The following is a 16,191-nucleotide window of genomic DNA, read 5'->3' as shown; positions in this document are numbered from 1 at the left end:
CTGCTGAAGCAGAACCCAAATGTGGGGTTTTATTATAGTCATCTCTGTGAGCAAGAAACAGGCAGCAGTGTGAACAGTGTGCACAAGGTCTTCCCAGATGGACCTGAGGCCAAATAAAACACACAACGGGGCCAGATGATGTAGATTTTCCAGCTACAAAGTGTAGCAATTCAGCTGTATGCAGTAAAATACAAGGGAAGGGTTCCCCTTAAGACCTGGGGTCAAAACATGCAGCCCTAAAAAACAAAGGTCACGTAACGTAAGGATGCTGTGGAAGTGAAAGAGATGGACAACAAATGGGAGTTCCTTTGACGATTTTATTCATGTTTTACTTATATCCCCACTCCCCAGTAAGGGGCTTCTGTAGCGCTGTTCCTTGTGGAAGGATTTCTCTTGCAGGTCTCCCACACCATGCAGGAAGGAATTCTCTTTGTTCCGTAATAATAAAATCTGTCCGCAAAAGCTGTAAACATGATTTTCAGTCTTGCTATTGTCTCCTTCAAACACACACAATCCTTGTATCAAAGAAGTTCTAGGTGACCTTTAATGGCTAGTCCCTGACTCAATCTCACACTTGTTTTAAGCAGAAATACCTCGATGTGAATGTTCTTTGTGACAGAATCAATCGCATTCCAGCCCCTTGCTTAGAAGGTTCCTGAAACGTGCTCTGATAGAATCCCACAGGGATATTAAACCTTTGTGAGGTCCAGTTCTTGGTCGAGGTCCCCAGCTCAGAACCTCTGCAGCATCTCATAGGTCTGTGTTTCAGCCCCCAGGCTGTAGGGAGAGCACCCACTGGGTACATGCAGTGTAAGTGTTGGGGCCTGGTTTTGTCTCCCTTGTGTGTTGAGCAGGAGCTGGAGGTGATGCTGCAGCCTGCTCACACCCCCCAGCTCATTCTAATAATCTCACTCAAGCCCACAGCATGTCCTCACCCCGTTTGGCTTCTTGAGTGTAGAGGTGAGCAGGTCCTATTTTATCATTAAGACTCTTCCAAGTAATGCTTGCTTTTGGCTCACAAATAAATCAAGGACAGCAGTAAAACAAGAAGGGAAAATAAATCTTGTGATTGATTGCAGGCAGAGCGTTCTTTCAGCTCTTTGCTTTTTTACGCTTCAGTTCACTCATGGCACCTAAGAGCTTTTTGCACTTCCCTAGCAAGCTGCCCGTGCCCTCATTCCAAACGGGCACATGAGGTCCAGCAGCAGAGGGTCCCATACAACTGACCCAGCGCGGAACTTCTCAGGGCTGTCGGTCACTCAGCAGTCCAGGCTATTTCACATGGGAATTTCTCATTTTCCTTCTGAGATGTTCTGAAGGATCTTGATGAGATTCTCCAAGCCAAAAATATAGCCGTGGTCTGGCCCATCGTAAGTGGTGTGATTGCACTTGGAGCCTTTAAATGTGGTGTGGGCAAAGTCTATCATCCGCACGTCAACTCTGGAGTGATGAGTGCCGTGTGAGGCGGTGCAGTTTGTTCTTTGGAAGTGAAGGTGGTTATCCAAGGGTGCCGTGTTCTCCTTGGGCTCCTGTCCATCGTAAATGATGAGAAGTGAGCTGGAGTAGAACCTGTAAGAGCTTTGCTTCCTGATGACGGAGAGCAGAGCTTTGAGCCGCAGGATGATGGGCTCCAGGAGATCCATCCGGAGGTGGTTGCCGTTGCACAGGAACTGGTGCAGGGTTTGCCTGAATCCCTCTGGAGAGAGTTTCCTCCCATAATACTTGTCTTTGCAGAGAAAGTGGCCAGTGTCCGCTTGGTAAACCTTGAGGAAGGGGAACAAAAGCCCAAATTGAGTTGTTCAGTTTTCCCAAAGCTCTAGATTTTGTCTGTCTCTAAAAAGCTCAGCCCCAAGCAGAAGAACAGGCTGTAGCTGCTCTGCAGCCTGGCAGTGTGTAGTGATGCTGGCAATGTACCAGCAGGCTCCTCACTGCATCCCACCTCCTGTCTTTTCTGGAGATTTAAACTATTCCATTTAAACCACTAGTGCAGATTCTTGTTGCACTGCTATAAATTACCCCTTTGTGAAACCCCAATAGCTCTAAATCAGAGCCGTGTCACTAGTGATTTATGGCATTTCCCCCTGGCTCTGGTAGGAGTTTGCAGCAGTACGGGGATACCTCAGCTTTGTACCTTCCACAGTATGCACTGCCTGGGTAGCAATAACCTTGCTTTCTAAAACACAGAGAGACAAGATGTAGGCAGAAATTTGTATGTGAGGCTCTGGTAACACTGAGTAAGAAGCGAGGCAGTGAATACCCAATGAGTTCACACACCAGTTGTAATTTGAAGGGTAATCTGCTCAACAGAAGCATGTCACAGACCAGGAGGGGACATGGGTTTTGCCACCCAGCGTTTTCCCTGCTGTGTGTGTGCTTTATAATCACCAACCTCATAATTACCCTTCAGGCACAGCAGAACAGTGCTTGAGAAGCACGGGTGAAACGAGCGCGTGGTTTGGGTTTCTAGAGGCAGGGTGGTGATTCTGAGTGTGAGGAGCTCTAGGATTTAGCACAAAACAAACCGTGGCTCTTGCAGCAGCAGGAGGCAGCTCTGCCAAGGAAGGAGCGGGGCAATGGAATGCTCTTTTGTTTTTGTTCTTTGTGCAGCAGCCAAGGGAGGAGCATGAGAGGGGAATCTGTGCATGTACAGGCAGATTCTCAGCTGGGGTACATTGGTTCCAGCTGCTCCTACTGGTGGCAGTGGTGTGGGGTGGTGCTTATCCATCTGCTGCTTGTGAAGTCTCCAGTAGTCAAAGGAACGGGGAAAGGGTTACCCTGTGTGTACCATGTTCTATTCTCTTCCCTAAGCATCCCCTCCCGTTTGAGGACAGGACACACAACGAGTGGCCGGTTCTCACAGCCTGTGTTTGGTGTAGGGCAAGAATTAAACTGCTTCACTTTACACCAACAAAGAGTCCCTTTAGGTTCCCAGCTTGGTTTCAAGCCGTGTGTCAAGCAAACACCAAAAAGGCTTTACCTGCATCCCACAGATGCGAACACCCAGAGATGCAGAGGTGCTTTGTTCACACTTCTTGATGTGCCGGGCTTTCTTCTCCTCTGAGGCATCGTCACCATGCTGCCGCGTTCCCATCTTTAAGTCCAGGATGCAGGGATAGCTGTATTTTGATACCACGTTTTCAAGCAACAGAAACTCTGAGCATGACTTAAGGGAAACCAAATACTTTCTAATTGAAAGAGGTTTTAAATCAGAACAACTGCTGACGCTCTCCATAATAGCTCACAACTGCAATGAGACTTTCTGAGCCCATTTTACCAACATGTCATTGCTATAGGCCCCTTGCTGCCAATTGTAGTTAATTTACTGTAGTACAGTGCTACCAATTAAAGCCCCAACAGCTCCATTCTCTAGTGACACCATAGCCCTGGGCTGTCGATCTGACACCTCGCCTCAGTGCTGTGTTCCCCCCTGTGGGTGTGGGGGGAGTTGTTAAACTCTATTATTCACATGACTGCTGGGTAATGAAGTGTAATAGGAAAATAAAAGGTGAGGCAGCTGCTAATTCTTATATAGTCGTGGTTTTCAATGTACGCCAAGGGGATCCTTCACTTACGCTGAATACCCTTCATGGCAAGGGGGGGGGTTATTCTTATCATAACTTCCAGCAACTCTCTTCTGTATTCTCCCAGAGACTGGGCCGAGGAGGGATGCAGACCCCTGATAAAACATCTTATTGCCAAAACCATGCTGGAGGGGAGAGAAGAGAAAGGATACGATGCAGTTTGTTCTCATTGTGCTTGGAGGACAAGCGGTTCAGGTGCTGCCGGTGACAGTGCAGTCCCCAGGGGTTGTAGCTCTTTCTTTCTGGCTGGTTTCCATTTGCATCTTCCAGAAGCGAATCTGTGCAGTACTGAAGGTCTGTCCTCAACAGCCTCTTCCCTGGGCAGCTAGACAAAACACACAAAAGAGCACGTTGGGTTTGTAAGCTCCAGAGGGGAATATTTCTTCCCTTCCTCTTTTGTAGAGCATCAAACTTGATAAGGGGAATTTTCAGGGACTCTCAAAGGAAACACATTGATCACGTCCAGCCTGCAGAGAGCCTTTGTTACTGCGTAAAAGTGATCTTCAGAGATGTGGTTATTGCTGGGTGCCAGTATTTCCTTTCATTATAATCTCAGTGTGCTTGGCTCCTGTGAGCAGTACCATGCATAGCTCTGTTGATCTACCTAATGGGCAATCCACAGGCAGGGTATCCCACACTAGGAATGATTCCCAGTTTAGAGGGGCTGGCTTTGAGGCGGGCAGGGAGGGAACAATGAGTTCTGTTCTCCCTGGAGGGTCATTCCTCTGTCTCATCATCCAAAACCCATCACAGTGAGGGCAGGGGGTTCACGGTAGCAATATTGCACCCTGCAGACACAGCTGACCCACGTCTTCTCTGAACCTGTTTGGGGTGAAAGATGCCTTGCACAAAGCCTGTGCAAGCGGCATGTGTGCAGGCACCATGATGCCACCCGTAAGTGTGCAGTCGCTATGTGGCTGTTACCAGCAGAAGGGTGTTATACGATGTGCTGCATGCTTGGTGGCTCTTCTCCTGGGGCCTCTCTTCCTTCTGGAGCACGCTGTGCTCCAAGGAAACAGGTTTAAAGCAGAGTTCGAGGCACATCTTTGAGCAACAGCATCCAAGTGATCGCCACATCTGCCCCGCTCTGTCCACAAGCAGGGGAGAGAGGAACCATGAAGCCATCAGGCTGGGCACTGCTTTTGCTCCCTTTGCCTTCAAGCAGGACTCGTGCCACCAAAACCATCCCAGGCAAGGCCCAGAGGAGGTCTGCAGGGAGCATCCCACCCATGGCAGAGCCTCACCTGTCTTTGAAGGTCTTGGTGACCTGCGTGTGGCTCCACGTGCCGAAGGCGTGCTCGCCGCCTGGGCCACTGCTGGCAGCCCACTTGCATTTGTGCCACAGCGTCACGGCAGGGTCAGCGGTGGCATTGTCCAGGCTGGGGCTGGCGATGAGGGTCACGTTCCCCAGGCTGTCCTTCTTGAGGTGCACGGAGACGATGCCTGGCCAAAAAGGAGGAAAACAAACAGGAATGGGGTTACCATAGAGGCTCATCCATCACCTGCACCAGCCCCAGGGGTCCAGCCTTCCTGGTGTGTAACGGGGTGTACTTTAGCAGCCTCTCACACCGATCTCACTCTGATTTGAGGCCCAATAAACACCATTAGTCCAAGACCCTGGAAAACAGCCACAGGCTTTTCTAATGTTCCCTCCTCACAAGGCTTGGCTTGTCTCCTCTGAACATCATGTTCTTTTGTCCTCCATCCCTCCAGGCTCTGCTATGTCACAAGCGGTCCAGCAAAGACAGCCCTGACCTCTCCCCCCTCCCCGTTGGACTGGGAGCTCCTGGCTTATTTATGACAAGGGATTTAAGTCTCGCTTTTTGAGACAGGGCAAGGTTGGAAATGCTTCTCATTGGCAGGTAGCAAAGGGAGGGTAGGGGAGAAGGAATTTTCCAAAGACAAACACCATGCCAACTGCTTCCTTTAATTGGAGAGCCCCCCAGGAGCAAAGGCAGAGCCATGTGCCTGGGCTGGCAGCACTGCCTGCATACGTGATGCCCGTACATTGTCATGGCCCTGTCCTTCCCCAAGCACCAAGGACCAGCACCCCAACAGCCAGCGATGGGGACCAGACCCTTACATGCCCGATGTTCATTCATGCACGAGGGGAGCATGACGTGATTGGGGATGACTACTTTCCATCCTAAGTGCTTAAAACCCCGCGGTGTGTTTTAGCAGTGTACTTTTCCCTGACTCTAACAGGAATCACAGGGCTCAAATGCCATCCAGCATATTTAGCCCAGCCCTGGCATGGGGACAGCTCCACATCTCGGATGACAGAGCAGGAATGGCCGTGGCTCGCACCAGGAGCTCTGACCTTTCTGGGAAAGGCTGATAACTGCAGCCCAGCTCCTGCTGCTCCTCTGCCAGGGCTGTCTGAGCCTCTCAAGGCAGCAGAGGTGCTTTTAGAGCAGCCCTTTTAGGACTCGGGGGGATGCCAGCTCATGAGTCGTACCCTGCTGCTTCCAAGTCTCGCTGCAGGAAGGTAGATCCAAAAGAGGACAGGCAGGGCAGTCGGACCAGCAAAGCTCATGGCTGGAAAGAGCCCTGTTATCAATGCATGGAGCTGGGTTTTAGCCAGCTGTCCCCAGGGCATCCTCGCTTGGGCTGCCAGGCACTGCGGGGAGATGCGTTTCAGCAGCTGAGCAAACACAGGAGCTCAGTCTCCCGAGCGAAGTTGCTGAAGCAAATCAATATGCAAAGTCCTTTCTCCCCATTCAAAGCGAGATTACAGTAAGCAAACACAGACAGAAGGGTTTGCCCTCTGCTGCTTTCAGCCACCAGCACTGATAGGCTTGGGGGGCTCATCCCTGCCTGGTCCTGCACCCCATAACCCTGCAGCTCTGGCTGTGTTGGGATGCTCATGCCCTCCATACCTCTGTTTGGGTACCAGGACCATTTCTGTTCCCTTTTGCCCTAAAATCAGCATCAATCGGAATGCGTGCCACGGCAGGCTTGGTTACGTTGCCTAATTCAGCACTAAAATGGGGCAGGAATATCCACAGGCTGCTCTGCCAAGGGAACAGGGGGGCTGGAAACCTTAGCTAGGGTATTTTAGCTGTATCAGCCCATCTGACAGAGCTCTGTCGTCCTTAAGGCTCAAACCTTTTACCCACCAGCCCTTCCTCTGAGTCCCACTTGTAAAAGATCCATATTACAGATAACTGAGAGCAAGTGCAACTCCTACCAGCTCGGATGCCTGCTTCGGATTTCCAGGGGAGGGAGGCAGGGAAAAAAGCCTCTTAAATCAAAGCAAGGCAAATGAAGCCCTCGGTTCCAAATCTAGCTCTGTGCCTCTGCTACGGCGCGATAGCAGCCTGGAACCTTCACAACTGTCCCAGTTACAGACCTGCAAGTCAATGGAGCTGTGCTGATTTACATAGTGCTGACAGTCTGGCCCTAAACCCATTATAAATAGCATGAAGCCAAGAGTTCTGGAGTATCTTACATTAATACGAAAGTTAATGGGGAGATTTTCAAAGGCAGACATGAGCAGTTCAATGGCAAGGGAATGGGATCCTCTCCCTCCTTCCAGCCAGTCTTCAAATACCTGTGTTCCAGCCTGAAAAATACTACTGTTTCCTGGTGTGCTTCCATATGGGATTTGCATGTGTCCTGCAAGCGACCTATGAGTGCAACCCAAGCCTGTAACGCATGGCTGCTGACTTTCACTGCGACGAGAAAACACCTATCTGGAAGGAAAGGTGTATTCATGTGCTTGCCTTTGCTGGCCTTTTAGTGTCACCAGAACCTCAGACCTGCTCCTGTGCAGCCCCAGTGAGGCGCCCAGCGGGTATTTACGGGTGCTGTCACCATGCCCATGGCATCCAAGGGATCCTCAGGAGCACGTTGCTGTGGAGCTCTACCCGCACTGCTTTGTTCTCCGACTGCACAAGCGCATTGATTTAGTGCCACGTGCAGCAGGACCCTGAGCATCCCCCTGAGCATCCCCCTGTGAGCTCAGCTCGGGGCAGGCAGAGCTTTGCAAGGGTCTGGTGGGGGAAAAGTTGGTCCCAAGGTCACCAGAGTGCCTGGAGTGGTTAAGCAAGCGGTTAAGCATTCTTTAAGCAGCTGACTCGGTGTTAGATTTGAATGGTGACATTTGATCAACACTGCACATACTGTCGGCATTACATAATGGTCCTGGCCCTGCAGCCTAAGAATAGAGGTGAGCAACATGGACACATGTGAGCCACGCTCGTGAGGACCTCCGGATTGTTCCCCCCAATGCTCATCCTTCCCCCCATTACCACCTCTGAATGAGTGGCATTCAGGCCAGGACTGTTATAAGCAGAAAAGAGTGAAACAAAGCATGGGCCCAGTGGCAAATTGGAAAGGAATTGCTATTTAATTATCCCTCGTCACAAAACTCACTGGGACTTGCAACAGAAGAGGAAAAGAAGACTGAAAAGGATTAAAAGCCACCTGAACTGGTAAGCTGGGACTGCTCAACGTCTTTATTAGTGAGACAGAGCAGGGCCCAGCTCTGCAGCACAGAACCCTGCCCCTGCCAAAGCAAATGGCTTAGGGGAAGGCTTGTTTTCTCGAGCATCTTTTTAACGTTGTCCCATAAACCTGCAAAGGCCCCGGACTTTGTGGGAAAGGCAGAGGTGGAATTGGAAGCGCATCAAAACCGCAGCTGATGCTCGGGGCTCTTCTCTGTAGCGCTGAAGGACCAAGAGATGGATTTGAAGTTTTTACGTGTGAGCTGAGCTCACAAAACCCCAGGGTCAGAGCTTTATGAGCAGCACAGTAGAAGCAGGACTAAGAGAGGGAACAAGGCAGGGAAGGAGGAGGACACCGCAAGTGCTGCTGCTCAGTACAGCTGGAAGAGTGGTGCAGGGCAAGGAGGAGGTGTTTGAAGAGGACCCCAGGAAGTGATGGGGGCACAAAGCCTGGGAGGCTCTTCCCTGTCCTGGGAAGGTCTCACTCGTGGCCAAGTGCCCAGGTCTGATTTTTGGGATCTGAAGTGGTCTGTACCTCGGGTTCATCCAGGGATGCTGATTTCAAGCCCTGCTGAACAGAGCACATAATGTGTCACATCCTGGGAACGTGCTTTCCTGCACCCATCCAGTGCCACCGTTCACATCCCATCACACCGATGTATCAGGGGCCACGACATGCAAAATCCTCATCTATTCCTACCCCTTTGTTCTGTGTTCACTCTCTCTGTCCTGCTCCTGCACTGCCCAGACTCTCGGCTCCAGAGGGGATCACGTTCACCCTTTCTGCATCCACCTTTTCACACCTGTGCCCCTAAGGACAGACTCATTTCAGCCTGATTTGACGTAACAGGAGTCCCTTGTGTTACCAAGGCTGAGCATGGCAGCAAGCGGATGGGCAGAGGCGGGGGATCTCCATCAGCCAGCACACAACCCTTATTAGACATCAGAGAGTCCCCCTCCAGCCACAGAGATGCAGGATACCCTCCTGGTCTCACAGACCTGCCCCTGTGCACATTTCCATGCAGGAAGCATCCTTGCTCAGCAAACCCTCCACAAGTGATGGGGCTCCATAGCTCAAACTGAGCCAGCCGGTACCACCAGCCCCTCGTCCCAGCATGAGGACTGACCCTAGTGAGGATGCTGCCGGTCCCCATCTCCCCTTACCTTTGTACTGGGGGGTGAACTGCCTCATGGCCAAGGGCAGCGACTCGTAGAAGCTCAGCTCCTGCGAGACCAAGGGCTTGCAGATCGTGTGCTCGTCGTACTTCATCATGCTCATGTGGCCGCCGACCTGATGGACGAAGGGCTCCAGGAGCACGGCGCTGCTGCTCTCACAGGGGGGGCTCTGCCCCACCATGGTGCGGGCTGAAAGGCAGTGGGGGGCTAGCACCAAAGCGGGGTCAGGAGCTGGGTCTGGGGCACACAGCACTGGATCACTTCACTCCCGCTCCGGGTTCTTCCTGATGGTGTCTGCAATAGAGGGTATTGGGGAGCGTGAGGAAGGGGATAAGCAACCGTGAAGCCTCTGTCCATGGAGCTGAGCCTGGCTTTGTGCTGCACTGGGTGCACAGCCAGGGTCTGAGGGCTTTAGGTGCCCAGAGGCTGGCAGGGAGCCGCAGCCTGGAAGTCTGGAAAAGATCCGATTTAGATCTCCTGGGAGAAAAAGAAACAGAGGGGAATGACAAGAGGAGCTATCAAGTTAATGAGGTGGCCTTGTCAAAGCAGCTGGAGCAGGGCATTCCTCGGCCTGGTAATGTCAGGTTATTAATACGCTGTATTAGTGACACCCCTTGCTGTGAAACAGCCCCAGTTTGCCTTACGAGATAGTGTTAATGATGGTCTCAGTCTTCCCCAGGCTAGAACATTCCTTGTGAAGGAGGTTTATTAATAAAGCCCATGTCCCTGGGCAGTCCCTTGCACCTTAACACTGCTTGGGGGGGGGGTTAGCAGCGTTTTCTGCACCTTCTAAAGAAACCTCAGTCTGGGACAATCCCTGCCATTTAACACCCGTGCATTAGCAGGAGCATCTCCTGCACCCTGTTAATACATGAGGATGTGTTAAACCAGCACCCAAGCGCTGGCTCCCCCCGGGCTCTCCAGCCCTGCTCTCTGTTAGAGCCCGAAGGAGCATCCAGCAACGGCTCCGTTCCTGCTTCCAGCAATTCCTGCTTGATTTTGACCTCAGCGAGTCCTGGCTCTAAACCAGTCAGGTAAGAAAAGCATGTGCCAAATCTGTGCCAGCTGCCTCAGCAGCAGCACCCGCGTTTCTCTTGCAAGCACCCTGCAACGCCAACTCCTTCACTTCATGCTTTACAGGAAGCCCATGGATGGCTCTTGCTCTGGTGGACGTCAAGCAGGAGGAGCCAGACTGGCTTTGTACCATCGAGGCAATAAAATCAGAGGCAGACACTCCAGACCCCAACTGAAAGGGACTGGTAAAAACCCCACTCAAATCACCCTTCTGAGGATGTCCCTGTTCCTGCAGCCCTCAAAAAGGGGTGCGCAGAGCCTGGTTTGCGGAGCTTCGCATCCTGTCTTTGCTAGCAAAACCCCAGTGCAGTAGATAGTAACGTCTCTGTAAGATCCATTTCTGTGTAGCAAAGCAAAGAGCAACACCAGCTCTGCCAACCCCAAGCCTTGCTGGGGCCAGGGCAGCACATTCACCCTGCCTCAACCAAGAGGCACTGAACAGCAGTGGGTGATGGCACCTCTCTGCTCACCCCAGGTGTAACCCTGGTGTTTTGTGCCACCGGGGTGCTCCCAGATCCCTGCAGCAATGGGGAGCTCAGGCTGTACTCCGGAGCCAGCTTTAACCATTGCCACGCTGTGTATTCCTCCTCCTGCAGCAAAGAGCCAAAGCTCTGCTGCTTCAATTTCCCCTTCAAGCTCAATTAAAGCACCGAGCGCACCAGCACCCGGCGCTGGGCCCTGCTTTGTTTCCACCTGCAGGAGTGGGATGGAGTGGGTTGAAGGCAGAGAAGGGGAGGAAGAAACCCTCCTACCTTCAAACCGCGCAGAGCAGCTCCTTTACCTTCCCCAAGGTGGTCTTTTATTCCCCTTCTCCCCCCCAGTTTTCTATTCTTCCATCACCAAACACGCTGGAGAGGAATTGCTACTCCACAATTACCAGCATGGACGAGAAGAAAGCCTGGCCCCTTCGATGAGTGCTTTTGAGCCGGGGAAGAAAGCAGCTCTTCAGAGCCTCGCTGGAAGTGAATCAAAGCATTTAGCATTTGGAGGAGTTGTGGCAACTTGGAAAGAGGATTTCTCCCTTGAAAGCTGCAGCTTTGCTGAGCTTTAGGTGGTTCCTCCCCACCCCTTAAAAAGAAGGAAGAAAAAGCAAAAAGCAAGAGGATTTATTATAACAGCTCTTTGGAGCGCAGCAGGATTCAGTCCACTATTTACTGCACCAGAGAGAGTCCAAGGCTGGAACTCAGCTGACATCACCCACAGACGAGTTGGGGTTAAAAGCCCACCATTTGAGCTGTCTTTTACTGGTTTCCCATAAGCAAAACTCAGAGCATCTGCCCTCTGCAGTAAGAGAAAGGGGCTCTTTACGTTTAGTTCGTGGGCCAAAGCCTCCTGTCCGTTCAGAGCAGGTAAATGTTACTGCAAACGCTTCCTGAGCCCCTCCGAAACGAGACACCCTGCAGTAAATCCCTGCTGCCGGCTCATATTTACACCACTAAAAATACACAGAATTGCAAATAAACCCGAATCCTCACCAAAAAAACCCGTGAAAACCTGAATATTTCCCCCCAGCTAAAAGAAATAAAAGCAAAAGCAGAAAGCAACCCAAGGCGCTGCAGATAAAGAGGACTCAGGAAATACTGGGGAAGAAGAATACGTCCCTATATGGAGAACTCCCTTCTATATCCAGACAGCCTGAGATACCTCAACAGGCATCCCTGTGGTCACTGTCAGATTGCACAGATTCCCTTCCAGTACACCACAGGCCCGAGCCCAACCTGCATCACCAACAGTGGTGTGTGAGGAGCTTAGCAGGAATACTTTGGGATATTAAAAGCGAAATCACTTGAAAACCAAGCGCTCTGTCAGCACAGGACCATGTTCTTGGTCTCACATGTCATGGTCAGAACCTTTCCCCTGAGGACCTGGCTTTCTGGAGCATCCCGAGGGACCCTGCTGTGAAGTTGGATCTCAAGTTGGTTGCTAATTATTCTTTATATCCCATTAAAAGGCAAGAAAAGCACATAGCTGTTAATCTGAAGAGCTCTCCTGCATCCATAGCTCTTGGTACTGGAGCTCATCCGGAATCACACCCAGCCCCTGCACCGAGCACCAGCCCAGCCCAAGAGCAGGGTGCGAGTGCCCATTGCAAAGCCAAAGCCCAGTCGCTCATTTCCCTTCAATCTTTCACCTTATCCCTCCAAACTCCTTGGCCATAAGGAAAATCCCTCTGGTTCCAGCTCAGAGCCCATCCCCACAGGGCTCAAGGCAGACTTGGGCTGATTGCACGGGCAGGCAAACACGCTGCAACCTTCAGTGAACCTTCAAACCTGCCTTTCCTGCTCTTCCCTTGGCTACAGCCAGTCAGAAATAGTTGCAGGGCAGCACCATGGTGGCAGCAGAAAGCTCCGCTCTTGGCAAGGAACCCAGCTGCAACCATCCTGCCATAAATCCTTGCCGGCAGAAACCCTCAGCTCCTTTATCTTACGTTTCCTTTCCTGACGGAAGATGATGGTCATAAAATGGATGTCTGGTCCCCACATCCCTCATGCAGAAGCAAGCAAAGCTGCTGCACTGAAGGATTTATTTGGCTGCTTTGTGGGAAGCAGCAGGATCAATGGGAAGGGACAGGAGCTGCCGGGTCTTGTGCTGGCAGCCCCCTGCCCATCCCTGGGGCTGGCACGGGCATCGGGCTACGGAGTGGGGCAGCGGCGGGATATGGGAACGTGCCTTTGGACGGCAGGACGGTGCTACCACGTCCCATGGGAAAGGGCACAGGCTTCCTTATCCCCCTGCCCGTTTTGTGCCTTTCACACCAAACCCCTTCACCCCTCTGGCAATGCCACGAGCGCAATGCAGAACCAGGCTCATTAGCTGCAGATCCGGGTTGCTCCAGAGGTTTGCTCCGTGTCCTCCAGGTACCGGCTGCCCCCTGCTCCTGTCCCTTCCCACAAGCTGGAGCCTTCCTAAGGCTTCCCCACCACCCAGCACCACGCGTGCGGCCGGTGCTGATGCAGGACCTCACCTGGGTGCCGTGCGCGGCCGCTCCGGGCTCAGCGATGAACTTGTGCCGGCTCCTCAGGTTTGAGAGATGAGGGCATGGGGAGAGCCAGGACGTTGGGGCCATCACCTGACCGCAGCGGGGCTGGCAGGCGCATGCTATGTCCTGCTGACAGCTGAGCTCAAGGGGGGAGAAGCAGCCTCGGGTGTTAAAGGGAAGCAGCGCATGAGAGGGGCCGGGATGGAGGCGAGGGGCTGGCGTCCCGCACCGTGGATCTCTTGTGCAATCGGCTCTCCAGGAAAACAACTGCTGCTCTTTCCCTGGCTGTTTTCCACTTTCCTGCCCGGACAAGCCCTCCCCTGCTGTTGATCCCGTCCCAGCAGGACCGGATGGATGCTGGCTTCCAGGGAGCTCCCTAGGACAGCCCGTGTCCCTTGCCCCCCTCCAAACACCCACTGCTGGGTCCGATCCAGTGCATGCCGAGGGTTCTGGACGTCCCCACTCATCCCAGTCACGCAGGAGCTGTGTGTTACGTAGCAGATTGCACAGCACACCCACTCCAGGCATCCCATAGGATAAGGAGGGGGTTTCCGCTCTCATCACCCCATCCCAGTCCCCATCAGTAACTCGAGGACATCAGCAAAGCAGTGCCCATGCTGGGCCCCACGAGCTGTGGTGGGTTTGGGCTTCACAGCCAAACAGCAGGAGGTTGGGGGGGGAAACCTCGCTGGTGGGATAAGGATTGATGGATGTGGTAATTCTCACTAACTGGAGGAGAGAAAACAGGCTCATGGGGAGCAGAGGGATCGAACTGATGGTCAGGAGCAGAGGCTGAGATCAAAGACAGGGATGAAACAAAGATTCCCGAGCCCTGACTCCCCTCTGCTTTATGCTGAGTTGTTTTAGCTCAGGAAAATGCCTTTTTCTCCTCAATAAGCTTGGTTTCTGAAGGAAAAATCGCTGAGCTGGGCACTGTGCAAGGCCACCGTGGTGCATCCCCACCAACAGCTTCACAGCCCAGCCCAGCAGAAGGCAATAGTGTCAGAAAGTCCCCTGAGGCCCCTTTGCCAGCACACACCTTTGTCCTTGGCCAAGGTCCATCCTGCTGGGTACCCTGTGTATTTTTAATGCAAGTGTTACCTGAAGCAATCTCGTGTTGGAGCAGCCCTGCCTCACATTAAAACTGTGCTAATTAGGAGCTAATTACAGACATGCAGCTATGATTACCCTTGGTTAGCACTGCAGGCTGCAGCCCCCATCCCAAAGCTCTCGCAGAGGATGCTCAGGGACCTCCTCAAGGACCTGCTTCCAACCGGTTTGACATGGAAGTGGCTCAGGAGCATCCTATGAGCCCAGCCCAGCTCCTGCCCCAGCCAGCAGCTCCTCACCACCCTAAGGGTGTTTAAACACCGGATGTGGTCCTGCAGCAGGTCCCTGGGATGTGACCCAGGGGCAGGCAGTCACCTCCATCAGCAGCAGCTCCAGTGTCCTGCCATGCAAGAGCACAGAGCGCACGCTCTGCCCTGGGGTGAGCCCAAAGCCAGGTGAGGTTTCCAAAGCCCACTGGAGTCTCCTCACTGATTAGAGCCAATTGAAAACACCCATGTTTCCTACAGGAAGGACTGCTCTGTTAGGGCACAGGTGGGAGGTGAGGCCAGGACGTGGACCTTGTGCTCTGCTGTAGTGAGGGTTCGTTCAGTAACGTGCACAGAAACCTTTCCAGCACCTACCTGGAGGCTGTTCTTGGAGCTTCACTGAAGTCAAATCCCAAGGTGGGCACTGGGGAGTGATGGGGCTGTGCCCGAGGGAGGTGCCTTGGGGCAGGACCCACTGGCAGTGCCGGGATTGTGCTGTTTCCTCTCCGGTTCACGCTGATCTTCCCAGGAGAACTGGCACAGCGCCCCATAAACAAGGCACAGCATCAGCTGTCGTGTCAGCAGGAGACGAAACATGCAACGGGAAAGGCTTTAAATGGAAGCAGGAAACGAAAAGATAAAGGGCCGATTTCATTTTAGATGCCTGGTTGGTACAGATTTCCTCTCTGACAGTAAGGGATGCCACGGCTTTATCAGCCCCACCGCTGGAGAGTTTATTTATAGGGACTTAACACTGCAAGAACCTAAGAGGGGGAAGTTTGGCTGTGGCTGGGTGTGAGCTGGAAGGAGAGCAGGGCAGGGATGAAGCACCCAGCTACTGCCTTTCCTTTGAAAGGACCTGGGGTTCTGGGAAAACTGCTGGTACCGCAGAAACCATCAGCACTGCTTGTATGGAACGGCAGGAGCTTGGCACAAAACTCCTCTTCTCGGCTGTCATGACAGCTCGTCAAAGAAGGGACACGGGGGGAAGACTATTGCAGAAAACATCACGGCAGCTTGGCTGAAAGCAAACATCCTCTGGCACGTGTAATTACACCAAGCTGAAGACTATTTCCTAACCTTGAATGTATTTCAGCTGTAACTTAGCAACCCACGCTGAGTAAAAGCATCTGAACAGGAGCGCAGGTTCAGAGGAGAGATTTAGCCTTGCATTGCCTTTTGTTCCCATACCTTAGCAACAGCTCCACAGCAGGGAGGAGGTAACCAGCTCCCACCAACTTCCATAGCAGCCACGGAGCCAACCTCCTCCTGCACCGGTGGAGATCTCCCCCTTTGTCACCCAGACCTGCAGTGGGAGGTTAAGGAAGCGCTTCTCGAACCAACCACGGGTGAGTCAACCGTGTCCACAGGAGTTACACAGCGCTGACTCACGGACTGGTCGTGCTGCTTCAGGAGAGGCTCGGAGGAACCTGGAGCTCGTGGTGGCAGGAGTCGAGTCACTGACATGGATGGGAGAGGAACTGAAAACACACAAGGAAACAGGTCCTGTAGACAAGCTGCACTTGCACATCTTCTGCTCACCAGGGATCTGAAACACAGTCCAACACTTGGCTTCTTGCCTTTTTCCTTAAGTATCCACGACCATCCAATACCCA

The 16,191-nt window shown here is 52.6% G+C and overlaps 1 protein-coding gene across 3 annotated transcripts; it reads right to left on the bottom strand.

Annotated features, from left to right (window-relative positions):
• Positions 1–297: 297 nt before the first annotated feature.
• IP6K3 (inositol hexakisphosphate kinase 3) lies at positions 298–15,154 on the bottom strand. 3 transcript variants are annotated; one of them, XM_062605539.1, is made up of 6 exons: positions 14,951–15,154; positions 9,194–9,499; positions 4,826–5,024; positions 3,734–3,906; positions 2,978–3,153; positions 298–1,763 (listed from the first exon to the last, which is right to left on the bottom strand). In XM_062605539.1, exons 2-6 carry the CDS (start codon positions 9,384–9,386, stop codon positions 1,293–1,295), a joined length of 1,212 nt encoding a protein of 403 aa, XP_062461523.1. In that variant the 5' UTR covers positions 9,387–9,499; positions 14,951–15,154; the 3' UTR covers positions 298–1,292. The 3 variants fall into 3 exon arrangements, with proteins under 3 accessions (XP_062461523.1, XP_062461524.1, XP_062461525.1); XM_062605540.1 differs by having other exon boundaries at positions 9,194–9,489; XM_062605541.1 differs by lacking the exon at positions 14,951–15,154 and adding an exon at positions 13,245–13,522 and having other exon boundaries at positions 9,194–9,489.
• Positions 15,155–16,191: the final 1,037 nt, after the last annotated feature.

Source organism: Pezoporus occidentalis, unplaced genomic scaffold (assembly GCF_034315485.1).
Source record: "Pezoporus occidentalis ecotype Australia unplaced genomic scaffold, CSIRO_AGI_Poc_V1 ctg92, whole genome shotgun sequence".
NCBI lineage: Eukaryota > Metazoa > Chordata > Aves > Psittaciformes > Psittacidae > Pezoporus > Pezoporus occidentalis.
This window is presented reverse-complemented; position numbering and strand designations above follow the sequence as displayed.